Below are 15,458 nucleotides of genomic sequence, written 5' to 3'. Positions count from 1 at the left end.
ATCGACTCCTAAAAATTAATACACGTGGTTAATCATCACTAATACTCTACAAGTCTGTTTGAGCTTGTTTGATAAGCAAATTAAATTACTCTGAAAATATAGTCTAAAAATTATGATTTTGTAATATAATTTCTAGATTAATTTAATCATCACTAAGACTCTACAAATCCATTTGAGCCCGTTTGATAAGCAAATTAAATTACTCTGAAAATATAGTCCTAAAATTATGATTCAGTACGCTCCAACTGACATCTCAAAATTCGCCAACGCGCTTTTCCGCACGTGATCGTACCTTTTCATTGCGAAGCGGGAAAGCCCAACAAATTCAAATTTCAAATCCTTTCATCTCACCCTCCCTCCACTTATATTCAAACAGTTCCCCCTAAAATTCAAAATTTTACCAAACACCCAATGTTCAATTCTTCACCAATTTCTCAATCTCAGGTATAGTTTTCCCACCAATTTTTGATTTTTCTCTTCCTTTTTTTTTTCCGCTTTTTTCTGATTTGTTGATGAAAAATTGCAGAGATGGATTTTGAAAATATGAAAAGGAAAGAGTTACAAGCACTATGCAAGGAACATGGAATTCCTGCCAATTTAACCAACGCAGAAATGGTCAACAAGCTTTCTTCACTTCTTAAGGTAATCGCTAACCCCTATTTTTTAAAAAAATTATTTAATTTTTGGGTTTAAGATTTGTTTTTCTTTTGGTTTACTTTGTGAAATTCTTAAGGTAATCGGTGACTTTTATTTTTTATTTAATTTGTTTTTGAGGTTTAAGAGTTTTTTTGGTTTAATTTGTGAACTTTTTTAAGGTAATTGGTAACATTTATTTTTTAACTTAGTTTAATTTTTGGGTTTAAGAATTTTTTTTGGTTTAATTAGTGAAATTATGTTACAGGTAAATGAGGAAAAGCCCTTAACTCGAGGGCGCTCGTGTTTAAAGACAATGGATGATAATGTGAATGATAGAGAGTCTGATGTTGTTAATAGGAAGGTTAAGAAAGTGAAGTTTAGTCCTGATAACGAAGTTATTGAGTTTACGCGGTCTGCGGGAGTGAAAAGGAGGGGGAGGGGGAAGTCGATGTTGTATAAGAATGACTTGAATGTAGGGATTTTGGATAGTCCGGTTAGGGTTACTAGGTCGGGGAGAGTGAATGTGGAAGATGGGGTTACGGAGAAGAAGGGAGGGAAAAGGCACGTGAAAGATAGCGTAGTTTCAGTGAATGAGAGTAAGGATGAAGTTGGAGTGACTATGAGAACTTTGAGGAGCAAAGAAGTAGTTATTGTTCAGGAAAATAGCGGCGAAAATGAGGGTGGGAATGATGGTTTAAAGATGAGTAGAAGAGTGAGAAGTCGGAAAAGTGGTAAAGAGAGTGTGTCGGATTCACAACAGGAATCGGTTATTGTTAGTGGTGGTCAAATGAATGAGTGCACAAAATCTGAAACAGAAGTCAAGGAGACGAAAAGAGTAACGAGAAGGAAATCAATGACCCATAAACAGACCTTGCTTGTGCAAAATGAGGTTGATGTTGGAGTAAGAGAGAAGGTTGTGGAGAAGCCAGCTCGGGTAACAAGGTCTCGGAGCGTGAATCCAGTTGAGGATACTATGAGTAACAAAAGGAACCGGAGTAGGGGTAAGAAGGCTATTGAGACTAGTGAGGAACTGCTTTATACTGAATCTTCAGTTGAAGCTGTCAAAGATGAAGTCAGAGTGAATACAAGAAGGTCTCAGCAGAATAGTGTGGTGGAGGCACCCCAAAAGGCTTTGGACAGGACCGTAATGGTAGCTAATAAAGCAAAGGGAGGGCTTTTGACTGATGATGTTCAAGAAAAGATGGCTACTAGGGGTAGGACTAGAAATCAGTCTAACTTGTCTGTAGAAGTTTCAGCATCGGAAAGTGGAGCCAAAATTGTTGAATCTAAGAGGAAACTTGAAGAACCAGTAGAAATTCCTCTTAGAAGAAGTGATAGGCGTAAATCTGTTTGTCCTTCGGAAAATTTGATAGGTGATGAAGTTGCGGCCAAGAAGGAGAAACAAAATTTCCTGAAGTCTAATGATGATGACCAAGGGAATAAAGGTGCAGAAGAAGAAACCCAGAAGGCATTGAAGCGTTCAAAAAGGTTTGCTACTCAAGTGGAAGATTCAGTATTGACAAAAGATGATATTGCTGAAAATGAAGTGGTTCTTCAAACGGTAGCAGTTCCTGTCAGAAGTAATAGGCGGAAATCTGTTGTTCCTTCTTTGGAGAAAGTAAGAAGTGATGAAGTTGTGGTCGTAAAGGAGAAAAGAAACTTAAAGGCTGCTGATGCCGGGATTAGGAGTGAAGGTACAAAAGAAGAACCCCCAAAAGCATCGAAGAGGCCAAAAAGGCTTGCTAAACAAATAGAAGATCCCGCTCTTGCTAAAGGTGATATTGCTGAAAATAAATTAGGGGAAAGGAGATGCTCTAGAAGGAATGCTGCTAAAGCAAATGTTGACACCAAGATATTGGACAGATCGGTGCAAGAAGAGACTTTTGTGGTAAAAGAAGAGAAGAGATGTTCTGGAAGGAATGCTGCTAAAGCAAATATAGACACCAAGATATCGGACAGATCAGTGCAAGAAGAAACTTCTGTGGTAAAAGAAGAGAGGAGAAGTTCTGGAAGGAGTGTTGAAGAAGAGAGGAGAAGTTCTGGAAGGAGTGTTGAAGAAGAGAGGAGAAGTTCTGGAAGGAGTGTTGTTAGACAGGCTCTTGCAGCAGTTTCAGATGATAAGAAGGAAAAAGGTGAGAATAAGCTGACAAGGAGAACCTGCACTGCTATTCAAGAAGAAGATTCTACCAACAAGTTCGCCCTGCAAGTTTTAGAATCTCTGAAACAGTCCCTGGGTGGTTCAAAATCCAGTGTCAAGGCATCAGTTGTTAAAAAGACAAGTACTGCAGGGAAGAAGCAGCAAGTTCGACCAAAAAGATCAAATGTGGAAGTAGGAGTTCTCTTGCCCGAGGACATGGAAATGGTCAGAGAACCAGACAATAAAGATTGTCACATCTCAGGATCAGCAGGTGCAATGAGCTTCTCAAGATCATCTCTGAATGATCAAGAACCTGTCCCAGATGGTGTTGACATAGTTCTTGCTGGAACCAAGGATGACACAGATGCTGACTCGAGCACCCTGGCTGACAAATTGAATGAAGAAGAGCCACTTGTAGATGTTTCTTTGCTATCTGAAAATAACTCCGCAGCAAAATCTCCTCCATTCAAGTCTGATGGTTAGTGTATCTAGTCTAAAGTTAATATTATGCGTTGTCTTGCTGAGAGTGTTAATTCATTATTTCATATTTTCAGTTGAGGAACTTTTGATGTCTGACCACAAGGATCCTGCAAGCAAAGCCCTATGTCCTAGTTCTGTTTTGGCTGATGATGCACTTCCAAATGACATAACTTCCGACGAACAGGAGCCTGGTGCAATTGAAGCAGATAATGCAAAAGAATTTGACACAGCATTATCTAATGAAATTCTTGAAAACTTTTCAGTAAGCCAGAGTGATAACATGGAGGAGAACCTTGATTCTGGAACCAAGGATGAAGTAGTTGCTGACAAATTGAACGAGGAAGGACCACTTGTAGATGCAAATGCTTCTCCATCTGAAAATAACTCCACATCTAAATGCTTTCCACTCAGTGATCCATTCACCACCAACGGTTAGTGTATCTGGTAATAGTAAGTTAATATTATGCATTGTCTTGTGAAGAGTGCTAATACATTATTTCATATTTGCAGCTAAACCCAAGGAGAACCTAGTTGAGGGGCTTTTGCACTCTGGTCACGAGGAGCCTTCAAGCAAACGCCTATGTCCTAGTTCTGTTTTGGCTGATGATGCACTTCCAAATAACATAACTTCAGACGAACAGGAGCCTGGTTCAATTGCAACAGATAATGCAGAAGAATTTGACACAGTATTATCTAATGAAATTCTTGATAATTGCTCACTAAGCCCGAGTGACAATGTGGAGGAGAACCTTGATTCTGGAACAGCTGCTGAGTTGAGCACCCTAGCTGACAATTTGATTGAGGAAGGACCACTTGTAGATGCAAATGCTTCTCCATCTGAAAATAAATCCACATCGAAATGCCATCCACTCAGCGGTCCATTCAACTCCAACGGTTAGTGTATCTGATACTAAGTTAATTTTGTGCATTGTCTTGTGTAGAGTGCTAATTCATTACTTTATATTGCAGTTGGACCCGAGGAGAACCTGGTTGAGGAGCTTTTGCAGTCTGGCCATGAGGAGCCTGCAAGCAAAGGCACACGTCCTAGTTTTGTTTTGGCTGATGCTGCTGTTCCAAATGACATAACTTCTGACAAACAGCAACCTGGAGCAATAGCAGCTGATAATGCTGAAGAATTTGACACAGTGTTATCTAATGAAGTTCTTGATAATTGTCCACTAAGCCTGAGTGATAATATGGAGGAGAACCTTGATCCAGGAATCAAGGATGAAGCAGCTGCTGAGTTGAGCACCCAAGCTGATGAATTAATTGAGGAAGGACCACTTGTAGATGCAAATGCTTCTCCATCCAAAAATAATTCCACGCCTAATTCATTCAGTAATTCATTCAACTCCACCGGTTAGTCTATTTGGCCATTAGTTAACATTATGCATTTTTTTTTTTGTTGTGAAAAGTGCTAATTCATTATTTCGCATTTGCAGCTAGACTCAAGGAGAATCAAATTAAGGAACTGCAGTTTGACCACAAGCCGCCTGCAAGCAAAGATGTATGTCCGAGTTCAGTTTTTGCTGAAGATGCTGTTCCAAATGAAATAACTTCGGATAAACATGAGCATGGCTCAGAAGCAGTAGTTAATGCAGAAGGATTATCTGATGAAATTCTTGATAATTGTTCACTAAGCCAGAGGGATAATATGGAAGAGAACCTTGATTCTGGCTTTAAAGAACAATTGGAGACTGGATGTGCTGTTAATGAAGGAATAACTTATGGTGACCAGGAGCCTGCAATGAAAGACCTATGTCCTTTTTCTGCTTTGGCTGATGATGCACTTCCAAATGACGTAACTCCTGACAAACTGGAGCATGGTGCAATTGTTGCAGATAATACAGAAGAATTTGACACAGGATCAGGGAATGAAGTTCCTGATAACTTTTCAGAAAACCAAACTGATAATGTGGAAGCGAAGCTTGATTCTGGCTCTAAAGAACAATCAGAGACTCAATGTGTTGTTACTGAAGGAGTAACTTATGGTGAACACGAGCAAACTTTAATGGACCATACAAAAGAGTTTGATATGGGGTTGTCTAGTCGTGTCTCGTTGGCCGTTGGTGCTCTCCATGAGCTGGAAGTTAAGAATTCAGAATCTGGTCCTACGGAACAAGCAGAAGCCGAATCTGGTCCTGTGGAACAAGCGGAGGCTGAATCTGATCCTATGGAACAAGCAGAAGCCGATTCTGATCCTATGGAACAATCAGAAGTTGATTCTGATCCTGTGGAGGCTAAATATGATCTAGATGCACCTACCTTCACAAGTCAAGGTGAAATACATTCAGAAGAATATGCAAACTTGGAGGTAGCTGCTTTCGCGAATGCTTTTTCAAGTCCCATAAAAGCAGTTCCAGATGTTCAAGGTAAGAAGCATTTTTTCATTACTTACTGAATTTAGGAATTTCATCATACATTGGCCATCTCTTTAAGTTGCAGAACCTGGGATTCTCAGTGATGGCATCGCATTACATTTAACTCCTTCCGAGGACACTGATGAAGAGAAGCAAGGTAGTTGTGAGGTTTTATCACCCCCTGTTCTTTGCAATTTGCTCATTTCTCTACCTTTTGATGCAACAGGTGAAGAACTTAAAATTTTGTTTGCTACACCTTGTTATGTTTCACGTTCTACAGAAGAAAAGAAAGCTTCTTTGGATGGTGATTCAAGGGATGAGCGTCTCAACAAAGATGGGCAAGGTTAGGTTTAAAAATGCTTCCTTTTACTTTATTACTTTTTGTCATTTATTGCTGAAATCAAATTTTGGTTTGGCATCTCGCCTTGTGATGTCTGCAGTTTCTCCTGTTAGTTGTGATGATACATCAAGTCTCCAAAGTTCTGTCCGTGATTGTGGTGAACATGGCCAAGGCCAGTCCTAATCTTCTTCTTCCTCTTCTTCCCTGACGAGTATATGTTACTTACAGCTCGATGTGCTATATGTTACAGGAGAGTATTTGAAAAGTTTGTTTGCCACACCATTTGGCAGTAGAAGCAGCAATGTAGAACTACCAACGTGTAGAGGGATTAATGAGACAAGCAGTCACTACAAACACAGTTTCCATGAAGATGAGAACTGTTAGTCTTTCTTCCTTAATTATGATTTCCAAGCCATTTTATTGCTTGGTTTACATTCTTAGTTGAAGCTGTAGGAGTTCAAAGTATAGGTTGTTGATCAACATGCCAATCAATGTCTTTTGCCCCTATTCTTTTTAAACCATAAATTTTCTCTTACTTTGACCATGTTCACTTATCACTTTGTAAGTAAACACGCAGCTGCATCATCTGCTGGTAATGATTTTGTGAATTTCATAAAGCATGTCTAACTTTTCAACTTGGTGCAGCTGGGGAAGAGATAAAAGGTTTGTTTGCTACGCCCTCTGCTTTTTCACAATCTGTTGGAGGCCAACGCAACCTTTTTAAAAGTCAGTTGAGTGGAAAAGCAATGACCACGAGAGAAGGATTTGGCTCCAGTAGAAAAGAAAGCATAAGTGAATCTGTCAGTGGTTTGATTCAGGACAAGCAAGGTTTGATTCTGAAATTCCTTTCTCTTAACATGGTCTCTTTGAAAAACTAGTTTCTGCTTTCCCTGGATTTTCAGTTGTTCCTCACCTTCCACTTTTTCGGTATCTAATATTTGCCCAGGGATGTCTATTGTAACAGCGGAACACGCAAGGACACCAATCCCTGTGAAATGCACTAACCAAGAAATCATTTCTACCGAAGGAAAGTATAGCAAGAATCACGAAATGGAAACTTATATTTGCAGTGGAGTGGAAAGGAAACTTGGTGAATCTGAAGCTGGATCTATTGGAGTCGACCAAGGTGTTAAATTATCCCTTTTAACCATAATGGGTTTACGCACGCTAAATCTTCAAACATAAACTTAGTTTGTGTTTGTTTTGGCTTCTTGTACTTATATCAAAACCTTATTTCTTGTAGCTCCTGAGACTTCGCATCTCACTACTTTCAACTATGGTGATGAAAAACAAGGTTAGTTCTAAGCCATCTCTGAGAATGATTCTCACTGATGGGATCGCATTACATCTAACTCTTTCGGAGGACGGTGGTGACAAGAAGCAAGGTAGTTATGAGGTTTTCTCACCCCCTGTTCTTTGCAATTTGCTCATTTCTCTACCTTTTGATGCAACAGGTGAAGAACTAAAAATTTTGTTTGCTACTCCTTGTTATGTTTCACGCTCTAAAGAAGAAAAGAAAGCTTCTTTGGATGGTGATTCAAGGGATGAGCGTCTCGACAAAGAGGGGCAAGGTTAGGTTTAAAAATGCTTCCTTTTACGTTTTTACTTTTTGTCATTTATTGCTGAAATCAAATTTTGCTTTGGCAAATCGCCTTGTGATGTCTGCAGTTTCTCCTGTTAGTTGTGATGATACATCAAGTCTCCAAAGTTCCGTCCGTGATTGTGGTGAACATGGCCAAGGCTAGTCCTAATCTTCTTCTTCCTCTTCTTCCCTGACGAGTATATGTTACTTACAGCTCGATTGTGCTATATGTTTCAGGAGAGTATTTGAAAAGTTTGTTTGCCACGCCATGTGGCAGTAGAAGCAGCAATGTAGAACTAGCAACGAGTACAGGGATTAATGGGACAAGCCGTCAATACAAGCACAGTTTCCATGAAGATGAGAACAGTTACTCTTTCTTCCTTGATTATGATTTCCAAGCCACTTTATTTCTTGGTTTACATTCTTAGTAGAAGCTATAGGATTTCAAAGTTTAGGTTGTTGATTAACATGCCAGTTGATGTCTTTTGCCCCTCTTCTTTTAAACTATCAATTCTCTTTGAAAATTCACTTATCACTTTGTAAGTAGACATGCAGCTGCATCAGCTGCTGGTAATGGCTTTGTGAAACTTCATAAAGCATGTCTAACTCATCAACTTGATGCAGCCGGGGAAGAGCTAAAAAGTTTGTTTGCTACGCCCTATGCTGTTTCACAATCTGTTGGAGGCCAACACTACCTTTTTAAAAGTCAGTTGAGTGGAGAAGCAATGACCACGAGAGATAGATTTGACTCCAGTGGAAAAGAAAGCTTAAGTGAATCTGTCAGTGGTTTGATTCAGGACAAGCGAGGTCGGTTCTGAAATTCTTTTCTTTCAACAAGATCTCTGAAAAACCAGTTTTGCTTTCCCTCTGGACTTTCAATTGTTCTTCCCATTCTCCTTTTTCGGCTTCTAATATTTGCTAAGGGATGTCTTATTGTAACAGCGGAACCTTTAAGGACACCAATCTCTCTGAAATGCACTAACCAAGAGATAAATTCTACCGAAGGAAAGTATAGCAAGAATCATGAAATGGAAACTTCAATATGCAGTGGAGTGAAAAGAAATCTTGGTGAATCTGAAGCTGGGTCTGTTGGAGTCAACCGAGGTGGTAAAGTATCTCTACCATAGTGGATTTACACATGCTGAATTTTCAAACATGAAGTTAGTTTGTGTTTGTTTTAAGCTTCTTGCTCTTACACCAAAGCCTTGTTTCTTGTAGCTCCTGAGACTTCACATATTACTCCTGTCAACTATGGTGATGAAAAACAAGGTTAGTTCTGAGCCATCTCTCAGAATGTATAAAGTAACTATGACTCTCCCATGTCAGTTCTATTTGCTGCTTTATTGTGTATTAATAGCTTTAATTCCTGCTATGCAGAAGATCTATCAAAAATGATGTTTGATTCACCCATCATTACCCAGTCTCTGGACCAAATGGATGGAACATCAAGAAAGACAGCTGACAGTAAAAAACTTTTGTCTGGCAGTGTTCAAGGGCTCTCTCAGAACAAAGGTTTTCCAGTTTCACATCAGAGTTCTATGGATCTGGAAGAGTCTGAGAGAATAGATTTGAAATATTCTGAAACTGCTGAGTGCATGAAAGAATCCAGAGCTCTTGAAAAGGAGAACAATGAAGGACAGGGTAATATGCAGTCTGCACCATCAGCTAAAAGCATGGCTCCAGTGTGGAGTGATGAGTTTTCTTCTCAAGAACGTACGATCAAAGAAAATGCTGAACGCATGAAAGAAACATGTGCTCTTGAAGAAGAGTACTATGAAGATCAGGGTAGTATGCTCTCTGCTACATCAGCTAAAAGCATGACTCCGTTGTGGAGTGGTGAGTTTTCTTCTCAAGAACCTATGATCAAAGAAACTACTGAGTGCATGATGGAATCCAGAGCTCTTGAAGAAGATAATGGTGAAGGTCAATGTAATATGCTGTCTGGAACGTCAGCTAAAAATATGACTCCATTGTGGAAAGATGAGTTTCCTTCTCAAGAATCTAAGACAGCAGATGTTATGATATCACGACAAATGGTTAGAGACACAGAGATGAATACAAGACATGAAAGCTGTGTTCAGGAAATTGTTGACATAGAGGAACACAAAATTGAGGAAACAGTAACTGACAGGGATTTGTTGCTAAGAGATTCCTCTAGAGGTCACGAAGTAAATATTTATGCTGGAATTGCAAAGGAAAACACTTCTCCTGTTATTTCAGTGCCTACGTGCGATGATTTTGGATTTTCTGAACAGCGAATGGTACCGGAGATCAATAAGAGCAGTCTCAAGATTGATAAAACATCTGCTGCTTTTAATGAAGTCACTGAAGATCACTTGAAACTGATGTTTGCTACCCCAATCAAAGGAACAAGCCCTTCCACGTTGGGTGAAGCTTCTAGTTGTCAATTGAAGACAGTAATGATTGCAATGGCTTCTGAAATGGATGGTAAGCAGGGGTTTGCATTTTCCAGAGAGCCACTTACTGTGGAGATAATTAGTGGAGTTCCTGGTAGAACAAAAAGGTCTTGTTTCTCCAAGGAAACTGAACAAGTTGAGGGAGGACCTTTGTTTCCTACACCATCAAAAGGTGTAAGTCCAGTTCAGTTGGAGGAAAGTCTTGTTTGTGAGGAAGATATCTTCAAGGATTTCTATGGTGTAAAGTTCCTCAACTCTCAGGAACAAGATTTTGCACAGCACGAAGATCAACAACTTCTCAATGAAATGACTGATGATACTGGTGAAGCTACACTCCATTGGTTTCAAACAAACGATGATAGTGTTCCCAGACAGAAAGAACTGGAGAGTCAGAAAGGTAATATTTTTACTCCTTTTCAATAAATTTGGCAATAACTGTAGATTTGCAGAAATCTAAAATATACTTAAAGATTCTTGTTGTGTATAAGATTAATTGCCAGTCTGAGTGTATCAGCAGCTTATGTTGGTCAATTAAAAGTGGTGCTTGTAAGCTGAAAAATTAGAAGCCAGGATGAGTAGTTTATGACTTTTGGCTTATAAATACTTTGGTGTTTAACCAAATGCGTAAATATGACCGACTTATAAGCTTATCCAAACATACTCTTGTCTCTTGAATTATGGTTTTGATGATTAAGAAATGTGGTAGCTATTGGGATTACAACAACAACAACAAAAAAAAACCCAGTGTATTCCCACAAGGTGGGGTCTGGGGAGGGTAAGATGTACGCAGTCCATACCGCTACCTCCAAAGAAGTAGAGAGGCTGTTTCTGATAGACCCCCGGCTCAATATAAAGAATAATAAACAAGGGGATGGATGTCATAACAAAATTAAGGAGTAAGAAATAATAAAATAGAAATCAGAGAAATATGAAACACGAGAAATGTGACAGCTATTGGGATTATTGTTGCCAAATGCACTGGATCTTATCAGCTAGTTCTTTAGAAAGATTGGCACCTAGTTGCTAAACGGAATTTTGTTTTTACTTGTTTACTTTTCCCATTTTCTATTTCATAAAGTCACTAATGCTGCAGAAAATGATTCTATCCATCCGTTCGAGCCCTTGCATGAGAAAAGGAAAGTCGCAGAAGTTGATGCTCTGGCTGAGAGCAAAGAAGATGATCATCTAGTAGCGTACCAGGAATCTCTAGAAGACAGATTAAATAACACCGACACCGACAAAGCAGCAAAAGGTGGTGCTGTTAGTGATGCAGTTTTTCAACAATCTAACGTTCTTTCAACTGACACCGAAATAACTCAGGAGAGCATAAGGAAGACCGATGACATTTCCGTTAGTGCTGGTGAGTTCATTAAGTCTGTATGAGCAACAAAGAAGGAAGAAAAGCTTTTCTTTGTGCATGAAATTTGTACGTAGAAGTTACCCATTGCTTAGCCAAAGAGCCAACTTTATGAAGATTTTGTGATTCTGAAGTCTTTAACTTTCAATTATCTTGAATTGTTTTGTTTTATTTATTTTCTTTTAATGCAAAATTTAAAACTGCTTACTTAGTAATGGATTTCAGAAAGTGGAATTCTTGAAATTGATGCTGAATCCACTCCATTAAGAAGTCAGGAAACGATTACCATCACAGTAGACGAGATTAAGGGAGATGAAGTACAAAAATTAGAAGTGACAAATACCAGTAATTCTATTCCCAATGACGATGAATATGCAGAAGAAATTTCAACAGTTTTGCCTGCTGATGAGCAGTTCCATCTTCTTCCAGAACATGGTGTGATAGAAGATGTTCCAAGCACCGAGGAGTTTACTGCTTCCACAAATGAATGTCAACATGTTTCTAATGATGGTGATCTTGCGGCTGAGAGCAACAGGCTTGTTATTTTTGAATCAAATGAGAGCACATCTATGAATGTTCACGATTCAGGTCTCACCACACAAATGGACCATTCAGCATTATCTGAAGATCCTTGGAGTGAAAGTGATCTGGGGAAGTCCCGTGCAGCTAAGCAACAGGCTGAGGATTCTTTTGATAAAAAGGAGTATGAATCAACAGAAGCAGTGCTATCACCCTCTTCTAAATCTCGTGAAAACATTAGCTTTGACAAGGAAGGTAATCAAGCCTGATCCAGTGAATTTGTCTGATATATTTCAAACTTTTAGCTTTGACTATTCTAATTATGGATTCGTTATGTCATTTAGGCTTTGCTGGTGACGAGGATACATTGATTCCTGAGAAAAAAATTGACTTTGCTGAAAAGAAAGTACCTTTAACTCCAGCTGGTGTAGGTAAAACTTCTTTTGCCAAGAACATGAACTCCACTGTGAAAAAGAAGAATGCCAGAAGCATTATGATACATGGAACCCCCAACAAACTAACTCAGATAGCTGACATGAAAGAAAATGCTCCAAATGTTAAGGGAGATATTGGCACTTTAACAGCGTTGAGACCAGAGAAGCGACTTCCTTTGAAAAATCTCCCATGGAAATAGAAGCAACATTTCTGTAGGCTGTAGTTCTTTTGAATTTTTCTATTTTGCTTGTTCCTGGTTTGATTGCTGCATACCTCATGGCCTATTTTTCTACTACATGAGGACAACCAGATTGTGTAATTATGTCATGTTTATGTTATTCCATGGATTTGAACTATTCTTCTGATATTTTCGGTGGAAAGTTTGTTTAACAAGAGCATGTCTCTAAATGTATGGATTTTTTTACCAAATCCCAGAGATAATTTTCCAGTTTTCCAGCTTAAGATGGAAAGATCTAACTATGAAATTAATGAAAATATTCAATAAAGAGATCATTATAGTAAAGAAATTGTTCCTAATTAATATTTTATTAAGGAGCAATAATAATCCTGAACCAGGGTATATCATAAACAATCTCTCAGCTTCATCTGAGGTAGTGGTATGGATTGTGTACACTTTATCCTCCTCATACCCATTGTGGGAATACACCAGGTATGTTTTTGTTGTAAGGAGCAATAGTAAAAGAGATACATGACAAATAATTTGAGATTGAGGAAGTATCATTCATTGAATTCGTTTCAAGACCATCAATAATGAGAATTCTGTTAGATACCCTTGCAATTTGGTAAGCTGAAACTGCAATTTCTAGTTTGAACAAATATGCAGACAGGCTTGATGAAATTCAGGAAAAATGCATGTGTGGAATCAACAAATGTTGACATTTGAGAATAAACCGATTGACTATTTCAACTGCATAAGTCGGGGAATCTTTGTAGGTCAAACAGTCAGGAGATCATAAAAGAATAGTCGGACGGCTATTTGAACTTTCACCTTATTGGTGAGGGTTTGATTCCCTACCTTGTAATCCCCTTCCCCATTTCTCCTTCCCTTACTCAAAAACAACATAAACCTATAACCATGAGCTTTTTAGGTTTAAAGCTTTGCATTGAAAAGAATAACAATGTCCAACAAGCAGATTTATAGCCTTGAAGCAGAAGTATGTACTACAATGAAAATAATACTACAACAATATAGTGTAACACCTCGCAAAAATCATCCATGCGTTAGCTCGTGGTAATATGCTCTTAGAGTTAAATGACTAGAATTGTGTCAAAGAAACTTAGTCTCATTTTTGACTTTCAAAGTGAGTAAAGTTTAAACCATATACAATTTCCCTAATTTTGACTTTTTATCATGTGGGAAATTGAATGACCTTTTCGTCGATATAAGATTCGCCCAAATCCGATACCCGGGCAAAAAGTTATGGCTAATTTAAGTTCTAGTCGTAAAACACCGTCATTTTGGTGCTTGGCGCGTCGCGGAAGGGGCCTATTTAGAAATTGTCAAATTCCAGTAGCATAGCGCGATTGTGGCGCGTCGCGCTGAAGTTTCAGGTCCCAACCAGTGAGACAACGCGATGGCTCCGCGTTGCGGTGACCTTAAGAATTCCACTCGTCAATTTTCAGTGAGCCACCGCGATTGTGGTGTGTCGCGGTGGCCCATGAAATCGGGCTCCCAGTTATATTTTTTATTCCGTCTCATTAAGGGTATATTGGGTATTTTTCATCCCCTTATCAGCCTAAACACGGAATTTAATCCCAAAGACACCAGAATACATTCACAATCATCCAAATTACTCAAGAACACTCTCTAGGGTTTAAAACTAAAAACCCAAATAACTCAAGATTTAACCATGAGTTTTCAAGATTGATTGAAGATTTGGAATCCCCAAATCGTAGGCTTCAAAAATCCATCAAATTTCTAAATTGAGGTATGTGGGGTTTATCCTAAAAATGCATGGACTTGTTGAAAACACTCAATTATGATTTAAAAATTATAAAGCATGAATTTGTTAAAGGGGTTTGAAATCCATGATTTTTATTATGCTTTATGCATGTTATTGATATTGTTGTTTTGGCCTTTAGGCCTTATCCCCTTAAATTGATTTACAAGTATATGTATATGTATGAAATTAAAATTTAAGATTTGTTTAAGAGCACAGATTATGAAGCCAATCTATTGTGATAAATTTAAGTTTATGATCTTATTATGAATGATTTGAAATGCATCATTTATGGTTTTGAAACTAGTTTTCTCAATACCTTAGTGTTTGAGCATGATTTAGAGATGATGAGAGGGAGCTTCTTGATATAATTACACCCTTGTTTTAAATGAGAAAGAGTTGCATGTGATTGAGAAATTTGACATGACCACCTTGTATTATTGAAATGCTTGACGAAGAGAGTGTCTTGCATGTGTTTACATGAAGTTTGAGAAAGAATTTCTTTGAATTGATTTATTGATATGGTGCTCCCAAACTTATGTTTTGAAAACAGAGATTATTATATGTTATTAATGGCTCAGAGACGTGACTTGCAAGTCAATGGTATGACGATACAATAAACATGTATGCCATAACAGAGTATGTTTTCAGAGAAAATATGCTTTAAAGAGTTAAAAATGGGCTTAAAGAGGGTTAGGTGGTTACCTGAAGAGGGCTTTAGTTCAAGTAACTCTTAGCCTAAAATCGTGATTTGTCGATCCGGGTATATTATTTTACGCTGGCGATGGCCGTGTGGCGTAGCAGAGTCAAAGACTCCAACCCTTGCAGCATACTTGGGTTGGAGGCTTCCCCGCCGAGTCAATGGCGATTCCATATAGCCCGTGGAATTTCAGAGTTGTAGGGTATACCACCTAGCGCAGAAGTAAAACGAAGGGTGTCACAGAGTTCAGATGATTTTACAGTCTTTCAAAAATGCCCATGAGATTTCTTACTATATGATATGTTTATGAATTGTTTTAATTTTCTCTCATATATGTTGAATATAAATTAGTATTTTGGATCTGCTCTGCGCACCAGTACATCTATATTGACCCCCTACCTCCCAGGTTCGGAGGCTCGATCCAAGAGTCCAGCTAATCAGTAGAGTATTCCAGAAAGAAGTGATCCATTCAGTGATGAACCTTCTTTGTTCCAGAAGGCCTGTTATTTAAGATTATGTTATTCCGTTGGTTTG

The 15,458-nt window shown here is 38.5% G+C and overlaps 1 protein-coding gene across 7 annotated transcripts; it reads left to right on the top strand.

Annotated features, from left to right (window-relative positions):
* Positions 1-337: 337 nt before the first annotated feature.
* LOC107867630 lies at positions 338-12,656 on the top strand. 7 transcript variants are annotated; one of them, XM_047410880.1, is made up of 24 exons: positions 338-444; positions 527-642; positions 902-3,251; positions 3,328-3,684; positions 3,764-4,147; positions 4,223-4,612; positions 4,696-5,625; positions 5,699-5,770; positions 5,894-5,956; positions 6,054-6,125; positions 6,204-6,332; positions 6,599-6,781; positions 6,900-7,079; positions 7,197-7,247; positions 7,408-7,524; positions 7,622-7,693; positions 7,773-7,901; positions 8,160-8,342; positions 8,478-8,642; positions 8,754-8,804; positions 8,913-10,349; positions 11,046-11,312; positions 11,535-12,083; positions 12,173-12,656. In XM_047410880.1, exons 2-24 carry the CDS (start codon positions 529-531, stop codon positions 12,460-12,462), a joined length of 8,535 nt encoding a protein of 2,844 aa, XP_047266836.1. In that variant the 5' UTR covers positions 338-444; positions 527-528; the 3' UTR covers positions 12,463-12,656. The 7 variants fall into 7 exon arrangements, with proteins under 7 accessions (XP_047266836.1, XP_016569440.2, XP_016569442.2 ...); XM_016713954.2 differs by having other exon boundaries at positions 5,840-5,956; XM_016713956.2 differs by having other exon boundaries at positions 5,693-5,770.
* The last annotated feature ends 2,802 nt before the right edge of the window (positions 12,657-15,458 follow it).

This window comes from Capsicum annuum, chromosome 4 (genome assembly GCF_002878395.1).
Source record: "Capsicum annuum cultivar UCD-10X-F1 chromosome 4, UCD10Xv1.1, whole genome shotgun sequence".
Lineage (NCBI taxonomy): Eukaryota > Viridiplantae > Streptophyta > Magnoliopsida > Solanales > Solanaceae > Capsicum > Capsicum annuum.
The sequence above is the reverse complement of the archived record's forward strand: the minus strand, read 5'-3'. Positions and strand labels throughout refer to the sequence as shown.

Bases quoted from the DNA above. Each gene is read 5' to 3' on its own strand.
- LOC107867630 (XM_016713952.2), top strand. From the start codon at position 529: ATGGATTTTGAAAATATGAAAAGGAAAGAGTTACAAGCACTATGCAAG. The intron at 8,643-8,753 runs GTAAAGTATCTC...TGTTTCTTGTAG, and splicing joins TGTTGGAGTCAACCGAGGTG to CTCCTGAGACTTCACATATT. The intron at 10,350-11,045 runs GTAATATTTTTA...CTAATGCTGCAG, and splicing joins AGAACTGGAGAGTCAGAAAG to AAAATGATTCTATCCATCCG.